Consider the following 20,530-nt stretch of genomic DNA (forward strand, 5'->3'; position numbering starts at 1 on the left):
CTACACTTGGCACACAGACCCAATGTAGCTGACTTTGAATACTGGCGGGGTTGGGGCATGAAGACCCACAATTTTGGTTCACCCACATCCTTATGCATTTTCTAATGGGAGAATTCATAAATAACAAAAGAAAAGACTCACTTTTTCTAATAAATAGCATTACAAATTACCAAACTGATATAACCAAACATCCCAAATCAAAATATGTGCTTTTCAAATAACTTGGGCACTTCCAGTTCTTTGGGTTTCTTCCAATTCTAGGACTCGATTCAAAGACATTGCCCTGATAAGTTGATACTATGTTGAAATGTTAGTCTAATCCCCTTTCAGTACACCTCTACGGACCTCATCATGTGGACCCCGAGAAACATTGGGGATGGTCTGTCTAGCAAAGGGACCTCGTCATATGCTCAGCAACAGGAACAGAAGCCACCGGGCATGTATTGCATGCGCACCTCCCCTCTGGATGTGTGATGCCAGTGCCAGGCTGTCGAAACATAGAGAGACGGGGCAAAAAGCAACGGGTGCCCCAGCCTTGCCATTAAGCTTCCGTTGCTGCTGCCAGCAGAGGATCCCGTCCTTTGCTTGAGATGTCCTTGAGATGGGGACATCTTTGAATCCAGAGGCCGAACCTCCCTGGACCTCCCTTTCCTGTCCTTGGCCTTGGCCTTGCCTTGCGCCTAAATATATATTCAGGGACAAGATTCCCATGGGCCACAATGGAGCCTTACACGATCCCCAAACCCAGGTTAAGCTAACCACTGCTCTTTTTCTCTAAGGGAAAAGCCCAATGTCACATCTCACGATGGAGAGAGTAAAAAATATGCATATTTCCTACAATATTCATAGAAACTCATCTTCGTCAATAGGAGCCTAGTGAGTCTAGTGATGTGAGATGGCCATTTGTTCAGAGGGCTTTGATTGTATCTCCCTTCATGGCAAGGGGGTTGGACTTGAATGGTGTCTTCCTGCTTGACCAAAGGGGATGACCTTTGGAGTTGTCCCTTCCAACTCTAGGATTCCATCTTTGCCAAAGCTGGGAAAACTTTGATTCCAGGAAATAATGGAAAATACACAAACACACACACTTTAGTAGTGCAATAGATCTTTATTGACAGGGCGCAGGCACCTGTGTAAAGGACGGCCCCCAAACTGAGAGATTCCAGATGGCCAGGTGGGTGGGAAGACAGCCAAAGAGTGCATCTAAACGGTGTAGAATTGTTGCAGTTCGATACCACTTTAAGCGCCATGGCTCAACGGCACGGATTCCGAAGAGTTGCCATTTTGCAAGGGCCTTTGTTGCCCAAAATCCCAGGATTCCAAAGTCTTGAGCCCTGGCAGTTGAAGTAGGATCAAACTGGATTAATTTCGTAGTATAGACGGACCTGGATTAGAGAAGGCAAAACTTATTTGCAGTCAAAGGGAAGCAATTGCCATGCTGTTCCTAACCACTTAGTCTACAGTCAGGGGCTTCTCCGAGTAAATCCTTAGTAAGTGCTTTCTCTTCTCTATAGGTCTTTGATGACCTGCTGAAAGTCTGATCAATATTTCCCATTCTACAATCTCTAAAGAGGACATGGCGCATTGAAATTCCTGGAATACTCTACCAAATACTTCCCTGCTTCAAAGTGATGAAGTGGTGCATCTTTTTGGTGCCCCTGGTTTTAGCCTTTGGTGCCGGGAGAGAAAGGGGGGTGTGCTGACTGCCCAGGCGCCAAAGAGGATGCCGCAGCACCATAGACCATTTGGAGGCTGCAATAGGCCTTTGCACCCGTGCACTTGACAGGCCTTTACGTCTGTACATTGAAGTCTTGCCACACTCGTTGCTGGGAGTGGAGTGCGTCGAGCCCGTCGGCTGCCTTCTGGGACTCTCTGGATCCAGGTAAACAACAACTCCCATTTGGAAAAGGGCAATCATTCCCTAATCCCTGCCTCTATGCACTGTTGGGGACATTGGCTCTATGTGCCAAGTTTCGTCCAGATCCAGCGTTGACTTGGTTCAATGTCCTGTTGTTGTTGTTGTTGTTGTTATTATTATTATTATTATTAAACAGTTCTTCTACGTTAAAATGAAGTTAGTTATGCTACTAATATGCTGCCTCCAAAGGCAGAATATGTAATTTAAGAGTAGGGGAAGGGTAAGGAGATTAATATTAGCGTTCATGTGCCAGAACCAAAGAAAAAAGACTGACATGTTTATGTGAGACTCATTTCCTTGAGAGGCATGACAGTGTATTGACATTCGTTGAACTATTTAAGCCAATTGGAGTTGCCTTAGAAGAAATCTTTTATCTTATTTAATTATAATTTGTTGTTTGGGCTTGGCGACATGTAAGCCGCCCCGAGTCCTGGTTGCGGGAGATAGTGGCGGGGTATAAATAAAGTTTATTATAGTTTATTATTAAATCTCAGAGAAACCATGGAAAATCTCTCTATTCAGCTTCTAAATTTTTGACTGCAATTGAAAAAAGTGATTTCCTTGTTAGCCTGTTTGTTTATGAACAACTCTTCAGCCTTATTTTGTCCCTATCCGTTTTTCTTCAGGAAAAAAGTCTTGATGTGGCATCTGCCAGAAACCACACTAAGTCACTGTTAAAGCCTTTAGAAATTTTGAGAGCAGATGCAAAAGATCATTTTGTAAAACTCTTTGACTTCGCAAGAACAGCATCTGAAAAAATATTTCAAAGCAACTTGACTATTCCAAGGCAAAGTTCAAGACAGATGCATGGGGCAAATCCAGGGACTAATTATGTAGAAGGCATTTCAGAGTTGTTCATACCATGTGTCGATTGACTCATACAGAACATTACTGAAGGGTTCATGTCAAACGAAGACATTTTAACCAGTTTCCAGGTTCTCCTCCCTGGGTTTTCAGGTCTAGACAAAGTTCACCATATGGAACAACTCTCAGAATACTTTGAAAATGACATAGCACTTGCTTCCGTCAAGGCTGAGTACATCATGTGGTGTAATATTACACCATCAATTCAGAAAGAAACTGAGGTACTTAAAGTGTAGGAACTGTGTGACAAAACCTACTATCGGTCAATACATTTCCTTTTGACTGTATTAGCTACTCTACCTGTACTGACATGCAGTGTGGAAAGATGGTTTTCAACCACGAAGAGAGTGAAAAGTGTATCTAGAAGTTTAATGACAGACCAGAGACTTAGTGGACTAGCAATGATTTCCATACACTGGGACATCACTATCAAACCAGAAAAAGGAATTGACAAAATGGCTGTAAAGTAAAAAATAAGTCAAAAGTATTCTAAACCTTTTGTTAATGAAAGTAAATAAATAACATTTATTATTTAAACTGTTATGTTTATTCATATCACAATTTGATCACCATGCTCAATATATCCCATATGCATGGGGGTATTGGGATATCGATACAAAAGGTTTGCTAGGGTAGATCCTCTCACACTCAGACTCAGCCCCCCCTGGCTACGGGCCTGGGTCCAGGTGTGGGGGGCTTCTGGTGCCCCATTCTCCATACAGAGGGGAGGCCCTGCTCTCGGTCCCACCAGCGTCACAAACGCGTCTGGTGGGGATGAGGGACAGGGCCTTCCCGCTTGTGGAATTCGCTCCCCAGCAAGATTAGATTGACGTCCTCCCTCCTTACTTTTAGGAAAAAACTAAAGTCGTGGTTTTGGAGCCAGGCCTTCGGCTAGTGGGCATAGCAGCACTTTAGATACTGAACCTGGACCATAGGATTGTTATGACAATTGGAAACGGCTACGTGACTTTGATTAGGCGACTATGTTAGTATATGAGTATGTGATTTTAATTAATGTTACTGTTTCAATTTGCTATGTATTTGATTTTACATTGTTGTATTCATATTATGGCATTTAATTGTTTCCCATGTTACCCACCTGAGACCCCCGCACCCACCCAGGGGTGAGAAGGGCGGGATAGAAATGGTGTAAATAAATAATAAATGAATACGGTGGGATCAGACCAACTGTGGCCAGTGAATTCCTACGGCATGAAAGCAAGCAAGCAAAGCAGGCAGTGTCCAGAAGAAACAAACACTTTAATATGATTATTACTCCATGTACATTCTATATACATTCCACACACACTCTATGTACACTCCACATATATTCTATACACACTGATTTACCTTTCAACTATATACACTCTTATTTACACACAGTCCAGAGGCTCGTAAAAACTGTCTTTTGTCCCAGATTATTTCTTCCTCGGTGTCTACAGGGGCAAAGAAGGAGGCCACCCTGGTCATCCACCGAAGAAGACTAGGAACCCTGCTTCTCTTCCCAGTGGGGCCAGATGGGGAAGGGTGGCTTCTCTCTTGGATGAACTGTCTTTTGTCCCATATGATGTTTTCTTCGGGGTCTTTAAGGGCCATCTGGATGTTGCAGGCTCCGCCAAGGCACCTCGTCTTCTTCACTGGATGACCAGGACTGGGCTCCTGGGACAGCTGCTGTTTTTTCTGAGGCGGTGTCCTTTCCATTTTAAGTCCCTGACCTCCTCTTGCGGGTTTTGCTGATCCAACTTCTTCCTGGACAAGGCCTGGTAAGGCCCATGCATGGTGGATTCTCTTCCGTGGCACATGAAGTTCTAGGGCTTCTCTCCTATCTTTTGGGAGGAAGGGTGTCTTATTCTCCAAGGACTCAACTTCTACCTGTCTGTACCTGGGGTGCCGGATAGATAACACTCGGCCCATTCCTGCAACCCCCTCTATGTAAGTCTTGCTCTGGCCCCCCAATGAAGCCAAGTGACGGGGCCGGACAGCCAACTCCACCCTCCCCATCTCTTTGTGGGATACCATGGTCAGAGCAGTGCTTTGGGGCTGCCTGATGCCATGGCCAGGATGGATCAGCTTGGGAAGGGCTTGTCCTGTCAGGAGATTTCTATCCTCACAGGTGTGTCCAGTTTCTGTCGGGGGACTCTCAAAAAACATTTCAGCATCCTTTTTAACCACCTTTCTCGAGATCTTGTTGTCCAGTGTTGGAGGAGATTCTGGCACAAAAGCCACCATGGACTTCTGGACAAGACCTGGTAATGCCCATGCATGGTGGATCCTTTTCTTTGTCACATGAAGTTCTAGGGCTTCCCTCACCACTTTCAGGATGAAGGGCATCTGCATCTCCAAGAACTCACAATCTACCTGTCTATACCTGGGGAACCGGGTGGATAGCTCTGGAAACATTCCTGTGAGCCCTTCTATGTAAGTCTTGCCCCGGCCCCCCAATGAAGCCAAGTGACCGGGCCGGACAGCCAACTCCACCCTCCCCATCTCTTTGTGGGATACCATGGTCAGAGCAGTGCTTTGGGGCTGCCTGATGCCATGGCCAGGATGGATCAGCTTGGGAAGGGCTTGTCCTGTCAGGGGATTTCTATCCTCACAGGTGTGTCCAGTTTCTGTCGGGGGACTCTCAAAAAACATTTCAGCATCCTTTTTAACCACCTTTCTCGAGATCTTGTTGTCCAGTGTTGGAGGAGATTCTGGCACAAAAGCCACCATGGACTTCTGGACAAGACCTGGTAATGCCCATGCATGGTGGATCCTTTTCTTTGTCACATGAAGTTCTAGGGCTTCCCTCACCACTTTCAGGATGAAGGGCATCTGCATCTCCAAGAACTCACAATCTACCTGTCTATACCTGGGGAACCGGGTGGATAGCTCTGGAAACATTCCTGTGAGCCCTTCTATGTAAGTCTTGCCCCGCCCCCCCAATGAAGCCAAGTGACCGGGCCGGACAGCCAACTCCACCCTCCCCATCTCTTTGTGGGATACCATGGTCAGAGCAGTGCTTTGGGGCTGCCTGATGCCATGGCCAGGATGGATCAGCTTGGGAAGGGCTTGTCCTGTCAGGGGATTTCTATCCTCACAGGTGTGTCCAGTTTCTGTCGGGGGACTCTCAAAAAACATTTCAGTATCCTTTTTAGCCACCTTTCTAGAGATCTTGTTGTCCAGTGTTGGAGGAGGTTCTGGCACAAAAGCCACCATGGACTTCTGGACAAGACCTGGTAATGCCCATGCATGGTGGATCCTTTTCTTTGTCACATGAAGTTCTAGGGCTTCCCTCACCACTTTCAGGATGAAGGGCATCTGCATCTCCAAGAACTCACAATCTACCTGTCTATACCTGGGGAACCGGGTGGATAGCTCTGGAAACATTCCTGTGAGCCCTTCTATGTAAGTCTTGCCCCGGCCCCCCAATGAAGCCAAGTGACGGGGCCGGACAGCCAACTCCACCCTTCCCATCTCTTTGTGGGATACCATGGTCAGAGCAGTGCTTTGGGGCTGCCTGATGCCATGGCCAGGATGGATCAGCTTGGGAAGGGCTTGTCCTGTCAGGGGATTTCTATCCTCACAGGTGTGTCCAGTTTCTGTCGGGGGACTCTCAAAAAACATTTCAGCATCCTTTTTAACCACCTTTCTCGAGATCTTGTTGTCCAGTGTTGGAGGAGATTCTGGCACAAAAGCCACCATGGACTTCTGGACAAGACCTGGTAATGCCCATGCATGGTGGATCCTTTTCTTTGTCACATGAAGTTCTAGGGCTTCCCTCACCACTTTCAGGATGAAGGGCATCTGCATCTCCAAGAACTCACAATCTACCTGTCTATACCTGGGGAACTGGGTGGATAGCTCTGGAAACATTCCTGTGAGCTCTTCTATGTAAGTCTTGCCCAGGCCCCCCAATGAAGCCAAGTGACCGGGCCGGACAGCCAACTCTACCCTTCCCATCTCTTTGTGGGATACCATGGTCAGAGCAGTGCTTTGGGGCTGCCTGATGCCATGGCCAGGATGGATCAGCTTGGGAAGGGCTTGTCCTGTCAGGGGATTTCTATCCTCACAGGTGTGTCCAGTTTCTGTCGGGGGACTCTCAAAAAACATTTCAGTATCCTTTTTAGCCACCTTTCTAGAGATCTTGTTGTCCAGTGTTGGAGGAGGTTCTGGCACAAAAGCCACCATGGACTTCTGGACAAGACCTGGTAATGCCCATGCATGGTGGATCCTTTTCTTTGTCACATGAAGTTCTAGGGCTTCCCTCACCACTTTCAGGATGAAGGGCATCTGCATCTCCAAGAACTCACAATCTATCTGTCTATACCTGGGGAACCGGGTGGATAGCTCTGGAAACATTCCTGTGAGCTCTTCTATGTAAGTCTTGCCCAGGCCCCCCAATGAAGCCAAGTGACCAGGCCGGACAGCCAACTCTACCCTCCCCATCTCTTTGTGGGATACCATGGTCAGAGCAGTGCTTTGGGGCTGCCTGATGCCATGGCCAGGATGGATCAGCTTGGGAAGGGCTTGTCCTGTCAGGGGATTTCTATCCTCACAGGTGTGTCCAGTTTCTGTCGGGGGACTCTCAAAAAACATTTCAGCATCCTTTTTAACCACCTTTCTCGAGATCTTGTTGTCCAGTGTTGGAGGAGATTCTGGCACAAAAGCCACCATGGACTTCTGGACAAGACCTGGTAATGCCCATGCATGGTGGATCCTTTTCTTTGTCACATGAAGTTCTAGGGCTTCCCTCACCACTTTCAGGATGAAGGGCATCTGCATCTCCAAGAACTCACAATCTACCTGTCTATACCTGGGGAACTGGGTGGATAGCTCTGAAAACATTCCTGTGAGCTCTTCTATGTAAGTCTTGCCCAGGCCCCCCAATGAAGCCAAGTGACCGGGCCGGACAGCCAACTCCACCCTTCCCATCTCTTTGTGGGATACCATGGTCAGAGCAGTGCTTTGGGGCTGCCTGATGCCATGGCCAGGATGGATCAGCTTGGGAAGGGCTTGTCCTGTCAGGGGATTTCTATCCTCACAGGTGTGTCCAGTTTCTGTCGGGGGACTCTCAAAAAACATTTCAGCATCCTTTTTAACCACCTTTCTCGAGATCTTGTTGTCCAGTGTTGGAGGAGATTCTGGCACAAAAGCCACCATGGACTTCTGGACAAGACCTGGTAATGCCCATGCATGGTGGATCCTTTTCTTTGTCACATGAAGTTCTAGGGCTTCCCTCACCACTTTCAGGATGAAGGGCATCTGCATCTCCAAGAACTCACAATCTACCTGTCTATACCTGGGGAACCGGGTGGATAGCTCTGGAAACATTCCTGTGAGCCCTTCTATGTAAGTCTTGCCCCGCCCCCCCAATGAAGCCAAGTGACCGGGCCGGACAGCCAACTCCACCCTCCCCATCTCTTTGTGGGATTCCATGGTCAGAGCAGTGCTTTGGGGCTGCCTGATGCCATGGCCAGGATGGATCAGCTTGGGAAGGGCTTGTCCTGTCAGGGGATTTCTATCCTCACAGGTGTGTCCAGTTTCTGTCGGGGGACTCTCAAAAAACATTTCAGCACCCTTTTTAACCACCTTTCTTGAGATCTTGTTGTCCAGTGTTGGAGGAGATTCTGGCACAAAAGCCACCATGGACTTCTGGACAAGACCTGGTAATGCCCATGCATGGTGGATCCTTTTCTTTGTCACATGAAGTTCCAGGGCTTCCCTCACCACTTTCAGGATGAAGGGCATCTGCATCTCCAAGAACTCACAATCTACCTGTCTATACCTGGGGAACCGGGTGGATAGCTCTGGAAACATTCCTGTGAGCCCTTCTATGTAAGTCTTGCCCCGGCCCCCCAATGAAGCCAAGTGACGGGGCCGGACAGCCAACTCCACCCTCCCTATCTCTTTGTGGGATACCATGGTCAGAGCAGTGCTTTGGGGCTGCCTGATGCCATGGCCAGGATGGATCAGCTTGGGAAGGGCTTGTCCTGTCAGGGGATTTCTATCCTCACAGGTGTGTCCCGTTTCTGTCGGGGGACTCTCAAAAAACATTTCAGTATCCTTTTTAACCACCTTTCTCGAGATCTTGTTGTCCAGTGTTGGAGGAGGTTCTGGCACAAAAGCTACCATGGACTTCTGGACAAGACCTGGTAATGCCCATTCATGGTGTATCGTCTTCTTTGACACATGAGTCTCTAAAGCTTGCCTCTTCTCCTTCAGGAGAAAGGGTGTTTCTGATTCCGAGAAATCAATATGGCTCCCTCTGGGTCCTGAATGTTCAGGAGTGGGTTTGGGCTCCATCATCCCTCTCAAAGTTTCTGCATAGGGAGACCCCAAGCCCCAAAGGAATGCCATGTGGTGGCACTTCACGGGAATCTCAATCTTGTCAATTTCCCCTGCATGGAGAAATGGGAAGGAGGAAGTGCAGAGCTTCTGTGGCATTAAACCTGGAGAAATATTTCTGGGTAGGGGTTCCCTGGAAAGGAGGGGCATCTGTAGCCAAGATCGCCTGACCATATCTGGAACGGATTCCAAGTGTACCTCCATGTACTTCCTGGCCAAGTGGACCTCCATCCTGTTCATGATTTTGGGTGCCAACATGGGGCGAAGATTCCTTTTTGTTCTCCCAGGGGTGGAGAGCCCAGGATCCACACGATGAGCAGGACCCTTGGAGAGTGTCAACTCATCTTCCGTCTGCTGGGCATCAGGGGATTCCACTATAATCCCTGGGCAGAGACCCTTCAGCGATTCCAGGATCCTCTCGGGCAGCCCCCACTGCCACTGCAGCTTCATTCTCTGAAGATGGAAGCCCAAGTGTTTGGAGTTGCTTTGTGTAAGAAAGGGAGGGTCCTGCCACAGAACATTGACATAGATATACGCTTTTGACTGGCTGGCATGTGAGCGGGGGCCTGGCCTGAATGCTGCAAGTGACCTCTCAACCAATCTGGGCAGGCGCCATTCATGCTGGAGCCTCTTCCTTTTAACATGGAGCTCCAAGGCTTCCCTCTCCTGCTTTTGGAGGAATGGGGTCTCCTCTTCTGCTAATGGGAGGGCCTTTGCCTGCTTGGGCCTGAGGGGCTGTAAGCAGGAGGGGGCACAAGGTGCCCTTGGACCTAGATCTTCGATGAAACGAGTGCCCTGCCCCCAGAGGGACATCAGGTGCTTGCGCCGCAGGTTCAATTCTAGGTAGTCCATTTCCTCCTGGAGCCCAAAGGTTAGGAAGTGGCTGCGCGGTTTGGGGCATCTCTGGCCAGGGAAGATCCTTTGGGGCAGAGGCTGCCTGAAAGGGGGTGAGGGGCATTGACGGGATGATTGGGTCAAGGCCTGAGAGACTCCCAGGTGCATCCCCACACACTTCTCCTCAAAGAGAAGCACCATCTTCTCCAGGGCTTCACACCGCAGCATGGGGAACACCCGAGGTAGCCGCGGAACTGATTCTCTCAGTTTCATCAATCTGTGCTCCGTATCTGTGGTTCTAACCATTTCAGGGCAAAGCAGTAAGAGGAACTTAAGGACTCTCTGGGGCAGGTGCCATTCCCGGAAGATGACCCTTTTCTGCATGTTTCTCTCCAGGTGTTGTTGGGTGGCCTCGCTGAGGAAGGGGAGCTGAGAAGGGAGCACAGCCATGTCCATCTTCCTTCTGATGTGCCATTCCAGCTCCATCTGTGTTTCCCGGCCAATAAACAGCAGGATTTCTGAGGAAGGGAACCTGACCCTTGTGCTCTTGCAAGTTGAGAAAGGAGGGGCTCCCTGACACCTGACATCAGCAGACAGGAAGGAGAGGGGTGTTTGGGAGAGCATGGGCAGGCCCCACTTGAAAATCAAGTCTTTGTGGATGCGGCTGAATTCAAGGTGTCCCAAGGCTTCACGTTCCATGAAGGAGAGCTCTTGGATTCGCAGCTGATGGGTTTTCATCCCATGTGTCAACTTTTTTGGAAGTTTTTGGCATTTCCTGACCTGGTTGGCAGTCGCTGGGGACATCTTGAATGCCGTACCTGCCAATTCTAGGTGGATCTCCACAGCCCTTTTGGCCACATGTCTTTGCAGCATTTTGCACTGGTTGCATTCTTGACATTGTCTTTGCAAGAGTGCCACATCTGAAGGAGACATCCTCCAAGATGTCTGGCCTTGAAAAGACCTTGAGGCCTCCCTGCTATCCTTGGCCACGTCTGGCATTGCAAGGGGGGCTAACATGAAGTGATGGAGAGAGTGCATGACCCTCCTAGGAAGGCCAAACATCCTCTCTGCGATCTTTTTCCTAATGTGGTTGTCCAGGCGCTGTGCAGTCTCTGAGCAGATGAAAAACAGAGAGCTGTTGAAGTACACCTTCACATCTACATCCGGCAGAGGCGTTCGACAGAAATCAGGCAACTGTGCCTCTGGAAGGAAGCTCTCCAAGGACCGTCGTACCAGCCTTGGCTGTTCCCACTTCCGCTGGAGTTTCATCCCAATGGCATAAGACTCCAAGAGCTGGCGCACACGGTGGAGCAGATATGCCGTGTCTATACCTCTGAATTCAATGACGGTGTATATCTGGGGTGGAGTATCTGGCCGTGGCTGTGAAGGAGTGGGTGCTGCCTTGGGCAGAGACTGGACGCACTGGGTTTGGCGGTTCCATAGGGCCTGGAGGGACATGCGGTCGGTCCACTGTCGTAGGAGGAGGCTTGGTCCACTGCGCTCCTGTGGGCGGCCAGTAGAAGTGGCCAGCTTGGGCAGAGGCTGCCTCCCCACCTCTTCTGGGGTAACAACTTTCTGGAAAGTCTCCATCAGTTGAGAAAGGGCCTTCAGTCTAATCTGCAGCGAGTTCTTCTCACTACAAATCAAAGTTTTGGCTTGGTAAGAGCTATGGGACCCCTCACTGGATGTGGAAGCATGGCAGGGACAGCGCTGGTGAGGCATCCTTGCTCCTGCACCCCTCGCTCTAGCACAAGGGCACTCCTCCTTGAAGGCAGGCATGGACAAACACCTCAAGGCAAGCATCTCCCCGACTGTTAGGCGCAGTCCCCGTCGCCTCTGTTCAACTATCTTCCTCAGGCGTTCTTCCAGGATCCTCCTGAAGGTTGCATTCCGGAAAAGGTTTGGAGGATGCCTTGGTCCCACCACAACTTCCCTTTCGGAAGACAATCGGAAAGTGCGCTTCCAAGCAGGCGGAAAAAAGGCCCTCTGCGATTTGTGGGGAATGGAAGGCTCTTCGCTCTCCCAAGATGGCAGGGAAGCGCAAAACCCCTTGAACTCCTTGTATTCTGACAAAAAAGACTCCACTGTCTTGCTCTTCAAAGGTGTTGTGAAGCTGCTAACCTTAGGAGACTTTCGGGTTACCCAACATCGCATCACCCTGAAGATGACACAGCTGAAGATGATAAACGCGTTCCCCCAAATAACAGCTAAACCTAAGGCCATTTCCCACAGGGAGACATAAGGGCAGTCACCCGGCTCCATCTTTCTCACCTGTGAAATGAAGTCTCTCCCAAGGAAGACTGCACTATCTCCTAGACAACCAGAAGTGGGTCACAAAGGAGACATTCTCCTGGCCTTCTCACACCATCAATCCATAACTGATCATCCAAACATTCCATTCCTATGGATACAGCCTAGGATCAACATTGGCCTTTTAAAGGTTCTGCGTGGCATTGGCTTAGATCAGGGGTCCCCAAACCTTTTGAACAGAGGGCCGGGTCACAGTCTCTCAAACTGTTGGAGGGCCGGATTATAATTTGAAAAAAACATGAATGAATTCCTATGCACACCACACATATCTTATTTGCAGTGCAAAAAACCCACAACCCCCCCCCCCCAAACCCACACTTCTATATAAATAAAAATGTAATGTTTGTTTGAGGGATAACAGAACTCAAAAACCACTGGACGAATTGACACGAATTTTGGACACAAGACACCTAACAACCAAATGTATGTTCTTCACTCAAAAAATTGATTTTGTCATTTGGGAGTTGTAGTTGCTGGGATTTATAGTTCACCTACAAACAAAGAGTATTCTGAACCCCACCAGCGATGGAATTGAACCAAACTTGGCACACGAAACTCACATGACCAACTGAAAATACTGGAAGGGTTTGGTGGGCAGTGTCCTTTGGTTTGGGAGTTGTAGTTCACTTACATCCAGAGATCATTGTGGACTCAAACAATGATGGATCTGGATCAAACTTGGCACAAATACGCAATATACCCAAAGGTGAACACTGCTGAAGTTTGGGGAAAATAGAATCTTGACATTTGGGAATTGTAGTTGCTGGGATTTATAGTTCACCTACAATCAGAGAATCCTGAACCCCACCAATGATAGAATTGAGCCAAACCTCCCACACAGAACCCCCATGTGGGCGCCGCAAGGACTTCTCTTTCTCCCTCGCCATGCTCGCTCTGCTCTTCTTTCTGCTGCTGCTGCTCCCCGTGGCCTCGACGGCTGCTTGCCTGCTTCTTGCTGCTGCTGCTGCCCGGGGCTCTGGTTGTAAGGCGTTGTCCTCGTGCGCAGAGGCCAAGGGCTGTGCGGGGCTGGCGCATGCGCCGGGGGAGCCCTGCGGCGTCTACACTCTGGGATGCGCCCCGGTATTGCGCTGCGTGCTGCGGAGGGGAGAGAGGACTCTGCTCCACGCCCTGCTCTGCAGACGGGGCCTCTGCTTAGAAGAAGCAGCAGCCAGGAGGAGCACCAGCAGCAAGACCCCCCCCCCCCCCCATGCAGATAGAGAATGGTAGCATTACTTCTAGGGAAGTAATGCTACCCCTCTATTCTGCTCTGGTTAGACCACACCTGGAATATTGTGTCCAATTCTGGGCACCACAATTCAAGAGAGATATTGACAAGCTGGAATGTGTCCAGAGGAGGGCGACTAAAATGATCAAAAGAACAAGCCCTATGAGGAGCGGCTTAAGGAGCTGGGCATGTTTAGCTTGGAGAAGGCTGAGAGGAGATATGATAGCCATGTATAAATATGTGAGAGGAAGCCACAGGGAGGAGGGAGCAAGCTTGTTTTCTGCTTCCTTGGAGATTAGGACGCGGAACAATGGCTTCAAACTACAAGAGAGGAGATTCCATTTGAACATGAGGAAGAACTTCCTGACTGTGAGAGCCGTTCAGCAGTGGAACTCTCTGCCCCGGAGTGTGGTGGAGGCTCCTTCTTTGGAAGCTTTTAAACAGGGGCTGGATGGCCATCTGTCAGGGGTGATTTGAATGCAATATTCCTGCTTCTTGGCAGGGGGTTGGACTGGATGGCCCATGAGGTCTCTTCCAACTCTTTGATTCTATGATTCTATGTGGATAATTTCAAAATTTGATATAATTCTGATTTTTAAATTCCAGATAAGGGATGCTGAAAGTGTTTTTACATAAAGGGATGTCTTGGAGATGGAACCAAAGTTCAAACTCATTTAAGTTTCATATATACTTCATTATACCTACAGCCTGAAGATAATTTTATACACAATGTTTTTCATAACTTTGTGCATGAAGCTAAGCCAAAGGTGTCACACTCTCAGCCACCCATGTGGACTATAGTTCTGGGGTATTTTGAATTCCAGATAAGGATACTCAACCTGTATGTACATAATGATATAGTTTGGAGATGGGACCCAATTTCAAATTAATTTGTTTCATATACAGGACACACTCAAGTTAATAAGAAAGGTTCTGTAGGTTTGTTCTTAGGTTGAATTTGTATGCAAGTCAGAACAGGTACATTTTAAACTGTAACTCCAGCTATATACATATACACACATACAAATTCTGTGGATAGAATAGGGAAGGGGTGTTTGTTTTGCTGTCTGTGTCCCTGTTCAAAAGATTTCACCTCACTTTCGATCCCTGTGAGAATTGCATTTTGAAAAAAATGGCTTGTTGGGGAAACAAGGATTGGTGAGGAAGCTTTAGTGGACACACCTTTTCCTATAATAACTCTTCCAGGAGTGGATTTCCCTTCCTGTCTCACTTCCTGCTGTATCACCCCATCTGTAACTGTGAGTCATTTGTAAGTCGAATGTTTCTAACTCGGGGACTGCCTGTACACATTATTATGCATAGGGCCTGAAGGTAATTTCATACACAATACTTTTCATAATTTTGTGTATATGATTCATAATGTTGTGGGGCATTTCGAATTCCAGAGAAGGGATGTTCAACGTGTACAAAGGCTGGTACTACCACCATGGACACCTGACAAAAAAGGGCTCCAATTTCCCTAGGGTCCCCAGGGTAAGGGAGACCAGACTGGACCTCCCCCCTCAAGTCTCCCCATATCACAGACCTTCTCCTTCCCCCTTCCTGAATGCATCTACTGCAGGATTGATGCAGTTTGACACCACCATATGAGCCGTAGCTCATAGAATCACACAGCTGGAAAGCACAAACACCATCCAGCCCAATTCACTTCTGCCAGGCAGGAAAACAGCCTCTGCTTAAAAACCTCCAGAGAAAAAAGGAGAATCCATTATACACCGTAAAAGCATATTCCCCTGTTGAACAGCTCTTACCCTCAGGAAGTACTTCATAATATTTAGGTGGAATCTCCTTTCTTGCTATTTGAAGCTATGGCTCCATTGTGACCTGGTCTCCAAAGAAGCAGAAAACAAGCTTGCCTTCTCCTCAATGGAACATCCTTTCAAATATTAAATGCAGCTCTCATGTCCCCTTTCTCTCAGGGCCCTTCCACACTGCCCTTTATCCCAGGATCTGATCCCAGATTAGCTGCTTTAAACTGGAATACATGAGTCCCCACTGCAAGCTAACCTGGGATAAAAAGATAATCTGGGATCGGATCCTGGGATATAGGGGCACTGTGGAAGGGCCCTTACTCCAAGCAAAACATTCTATGCTCCATCTGCCCTTCCTCTCAGGGCGACTGATCATTTTGGTGCCCCTTATCTGGACACCTTCTAGCTCTGGCATGGGCAAACTTCGACCCTCTGGGGTTTTTTTAACTTTAACACCCACAATTCTTAACAGCCTACCAGCTGTTAGGAATTGTGGGAGTTGAAGTTCAAAACACTCAGAGAGCTAAAGTTTGCCCATGCCTATTCTAGCTTGTCCATATCCTTCTTAAACTGTTTTTTCTTCTTCCCACAGCTTCATTGCTCCAGGTGAGGCCTGACCAAAGCAGAATAGAGTGGAATTATGACTTCTCTCAATCTGGACACTATATTTCTATTGATGCAGCCTAGAGTGCCATTGGATTTGGGAGCTGCCACATCACACTGTTAGCTCATGTTCAGCTTTTGGCCTACTACTAGTACTACTACTACTAATAATAATAATAATAATAATAATAATAACAACAACAACTCTTTGTTTATATCCCACTTTTCTCCCTAATGGAACCCAAATTGGCTCACAACATAATACAATACAAATCAAACCACATCTAACATAAAATAGGTAAATGTTTCCCCTGACAATAAGTCTAGTCATGTCCGACTCTGGGGGGTGGTGCTAATTTCGATTTCTAAGCTGAAGAGCCAGCGTTGTCTGTAGACACCTCCAAGGTCATGTGGCCAGCATGACTGCATGGAGTGCCGGTATCCTCCCACAGAAGCGGTACCTATTGATCTACTCACATTTGCATGTTTTTGAACTGCTAGGTTGACAGAAGCTGGAACTAACAGCAGGAGCTCTAACTGCCAACCTTTTGGTCCGCAATTTCAGCAGCTCAGCAGGTTTAACCCGCTGCATCACCATCAGGGGGTAACATAAAATACAAGACAGAAATCACACAAAGAATAATAACGCCCAGAAATTGTCTGTGTTTTAAGGCATTGGATAATTGCCTCTATGTAAGCCACCTTGAGTCCCCTTCAGGGTAGAGAAAGATGGGGTCTAAAGTAAAGGTAAAGGTTTCCCCTGGTATTAAGTCTAGTCGTGTCCGACTCTGACAAGACAGAAATCACACAAAGCATGATAACGTCCAGAAATAAGATATAAATAAATATTAAGCATTAAAAACATTTAAAACCAATTACAACTTTTGTGGAGACACATCCATCCAATCGTATATCTTGCTTAGCTCACTGCAAATCAATCTTGCAGTCATTAGTAATTGAATTCGTTCAACAAAAGCTTCCTTGAACAGGTAGACCTTCCAACTGGTTCTTGAAAGATAACAAGGAAGGAAGGGGCAGTTTTAATCTCAATGGGGAGGGAGCAGGCATGGGCCAACTTGGGCCCTCCCTCCAGGTGTTTTGGACTCCAACTCCCACCATTCATAACAGCCTCAGGCCCTTTCTTTTTCTCCCTCAGCCGCTTAAGGGGGAAAAGGAAGAAGCCTGAGGCTGTTAGGAATGATGTGAGTTGGGAGTCCAAAACACCTGGAGGCCCAAGTTGGCCTATACTTGATCTATAGTGAGAATTTCACCAAATTAGCTGAGGGGGAAAAGGAAAGGGTCTGAGGCTGTTAGGAATTGTGAGAGTTGGAATCCAAAACACCTGGAGAGATGCTGCAAGTTTGCCCAGGCCTGGTGTAGAGGATTGATACTGATATTTACAAATGCTTGAGATAGGTTAGTTTAATATGATTCCAGGACAGGATAATGGTGGGAGTTGAAGTCCAAAACACCTGGAGGGAGGGCCCAAGTTGGCCCATGCCTGTTCTACAACTAGCTCCATGTTTGAGAATATTTGTTTACAACAATCTAATGTTTTGTGTTTTCCACCCAAGAAATATTTATTTGACCCCAAGTATATAAGTACATAAAATATTAAAACATTTACTGTTGGCAAATCAGCATTGGAAGGCTTGCTAAACAAGCTGATGTTCCTTTTTGTGGGGTACAGGCAGTCCCCAAGTTACAGACATTCGACTTACAAACAACTAGTTAAGAACGGGGGTGAGACAACAGGAAGCTTCAGTGGCTGAGTGGGAAAAGGAAAGGGCCTGAGGCTGTCAGGAATGGTGGGAGTTGAAGTCCAAAACACCTGGAGGGAGGGCCCAAGTTGGCCCATGCCTATTCTACAACCAGCCCTCCGTGCTTTGAGAATATTTGTTTACAACAATCTAATGTTTTGGGTTGTTGTAGATTTTTTCGGGCTATATGGCCATGTTCTAGAGGCATGACGTTTTGCCTGCATCTATGGCAAGCATCCTCAGAGGTAGAACATAGCCATATAGCCCGAAAAAACCTACAACAACCTAGTGATTCTGGCCATGAAAGCCTTCGACAAAATCCAATGTTTTGTGTTTGTGTTTTCCACCCAAGAAATATTTATTTAACCCCCAGGTATATAAGTACATAAAATATTAAAACATTTACTGTTGGCAAATCAGCAATGGAAGGCTTGCTAAACAGGCTGATGTTCCTTTTTGTGGGGTACAAGCAGTCCCTGAGCTACAAACATTCGACGTACAAACAACTCGTAGTTAAGAATAGGGGTGAGACAACAAGAAGCTTAAGTGGCTGAGGGGGTAAAGGAAAGGGCCCGAGGCTGTCAGGAATGGTGGGAGTTGAAGTCCAAAACACCTGGAGGGAGGGCCCAAATTGACCCATGCCTGTTATACAACCAGTGCTCCATGTTTGAGAATATTTGTTTACAACAATCCAATGTTATGTGTTTGTGTTTTCTACCCAAGAAATATTTATTTGACCCCCAGGTATATAAGTACATAAAATATTAAACATTTACTGTTGGCAAATCAGCAATGGAAGACTTGCTAAACAGGCTGATGTTCCTTTTTGTGGGGTACAGGCAGTCCCCGAGTTACAAACAACTCCTATTTAAGAACGGGGGAGAGGAAGCTTCAGTGGCTGAGTGGGAAAAGGAAAGGGCCTGAGGTTGTCAGGAATGGTGGGAGTTGAAGTCCAAAACACCTGGAGGGAGAGCCCAAATTGGCCCATGCCTGTTCTACAACCAGCCCTCCATGCTTTGAGAATATTTGTTTACAACAATCCAATGTTTTGTGTTTGTGTTTTCCACCCAAGAAATATTTATTTGACCCCAGGTATATAAATACATAAAATAATAAAACATCTACTATTGGCAAATCAGCAATGGAAGGCTTGCTAAACAGGCCGATGTTCCTTTTTCATAGAATCAAAGAATTGGAAGAGACCTCATGGGCCATCCAGTCCAACTCCCTGCCAAGCAGCAGGAATATTGCATTCAAATCACCCCTGACAGATGGCCATCCAGCCCCTGTTTAAAAGCTTCCAAAGAAGGAGACTCCACCACACTCCGGGGCAGAGAGTTCCATTGCTGAACGGCTCTCACAGTCAGGAAGTTCTTCCTCATGTTCAGATGGAATCTCCTCTCTTGTAGTTTGAAGCCATTGTTCCGCATCCTAGTCTCCAGGGAAGCAGAAAACAAGCTTGCTCCCTCCTCCCCGTGGTTTCCTCTCACATATTTATACATGGCTATCATACCTCCTCTCAGCCTTCTCTTTTTCAGGCTAAACATGCCCAGCTCCTTAAGCCGCTCCTCATAGGGCTTGTTCTCCAGACCCTTGATCATTTTAGTCGCTCTCCTCTGGACACATTCCAGCTGACCTGGAATGTGTCCTGACAGATGGCCATCTAGCCTCTGTTTAAAATCTTCCAAAGAAGGAGCCTCCACCACACTCCGGGGCAGAGAGTTCCACTGCTGAACGGCTCTCACAGTCAGGAAGTTCTTCCTCATGTGGGGTACAAGCAGTCCCTGAGTTACAAACATTCGACTTACAAACAACTCCTAGTTAAGAACGGGGGAGAGACAACAAGAAGCTTAAGCGGCTGAGGGAGGGAAAGGAATGGGCCGATCTTTCCTTCCTGGAAACCCTTTAGCCCAGGCACGGGCCAATTAGGGCCTTCCCTCCAGGTGTTTTGGACTCCAACTCCCACCATTCCTGACAGCCTCAGGCTCCTTCCTTTTTCCCCTCAGCCGCTTAAGCGGCTGAGGGGGAAAAGAAAAGGGCCTGAGGCTGTCAGGAATGGTGGGAGTTGGAGTCCAAAACACCTGGACAGAAGGCCCAAGTTGGCCCATGCCTGCTTCAGGCCTTTAAAGGTCAAAACAAGCCCCTTGAATCCATATTCCTATTGATGCAGCTCAGAATGGCATTGGCCTTCTTTGCTGCAGCATCACACTCATGGCTCACGTTCACCTTGAGGCCTATTATTCTGATTATAATCCATCCTCGATGCCTTTCAGAAGGGAATCTGGGATTGGGAGTTTGGTGAGGCACCACAGAACGCCGAAGCGGCACCAAACCGCGTTAATTCGACCGTACAGACATCCCCCAAGCTTCTCACCTGCCGGCGGGAGCGGGGCCGCCTCGCCGCCTCCGGGCCGCATCGCCAGGCAGAGGCAGAGCGCCGCCCCGAGGCTCAGGGCGCGGCCCAGCCGCTCTCCGTCCCCGCGGAGCCTCCGCCGCCTCCGCATCCCTTCCGGCGGTGCTCCTGCCTCCCCTCAGGCCTCGGCTGCCGCCTTCATCGGTCCCCGGCCGGGAAATGAGGCGGAAAAAGAGGTCGGAAGGCAATGAAGCGCCGCTCCCCTCACGCAGCCGCCATCTTCCACGCTACCTGGAAGGGCGGAGACTGACTCTCCTCGCGGCCAATCAGAGCAGCATCCGCTCCCGTCAGGGGGGCGGGACTACCACGCCGGCTCCGAATCTGAACCAATCAGGGGATTTCTCTAAGATTGACAAACGACGCTACCAATCCCTCCCTTCTCTTATTTTAATCCTTCGCTTGACTTTTTTTTTCTCCAAATACAAGCATAGGCAAGGTGTTCTCCCGACAATCCGTAATTGACAGGCAGCGCCGCCAATCAGGGAGCAGAATGAAGGACTA

At 48.1% G+C, this 20,530-nt stretch overlaps 1 protein-coding gene across 1 annotated transcript in view; it reads right to left on the reverse strand.

Annotated features, from left to right (window-relative positions):
• The window catches only part of LOC132782037 (serine/threonine-protein kinase LMTK2), a 73,490-nt gene extending 53,219 nt beyond the window's left edge, over window positions 1-20,271 (reverse strand). The window contains exon 1 of the mRNA XM_067473511.1: window positions 19,991-20,271. Coding sequence (XP_067329612.1) covers window positions 19,991-20,120 — 130 coding nt within the window. The 5' untranslated portion in view covers window positions 20,121-20,271. The remainder of the gene's footprint in view (window positions 1-19,990) is intronic.
• Window positions 20,272-20,530: the final 259 nt, after the last annotated feature.

Source organism: Anolis sagrei, chromosome X (assembly GCF_037176765.1).
Source record: "Anolis sagrei isolate rAnoSag1 chromosome X, rAnoSag1.mat, whole genome shotgun sequence".
Classification (NCBI taxonomy): Eukaryota; Metazoa; Chordata; class Lepidosauria; order Squamata; family Dactyloidae; genus Anolis; species Anolis sagrei.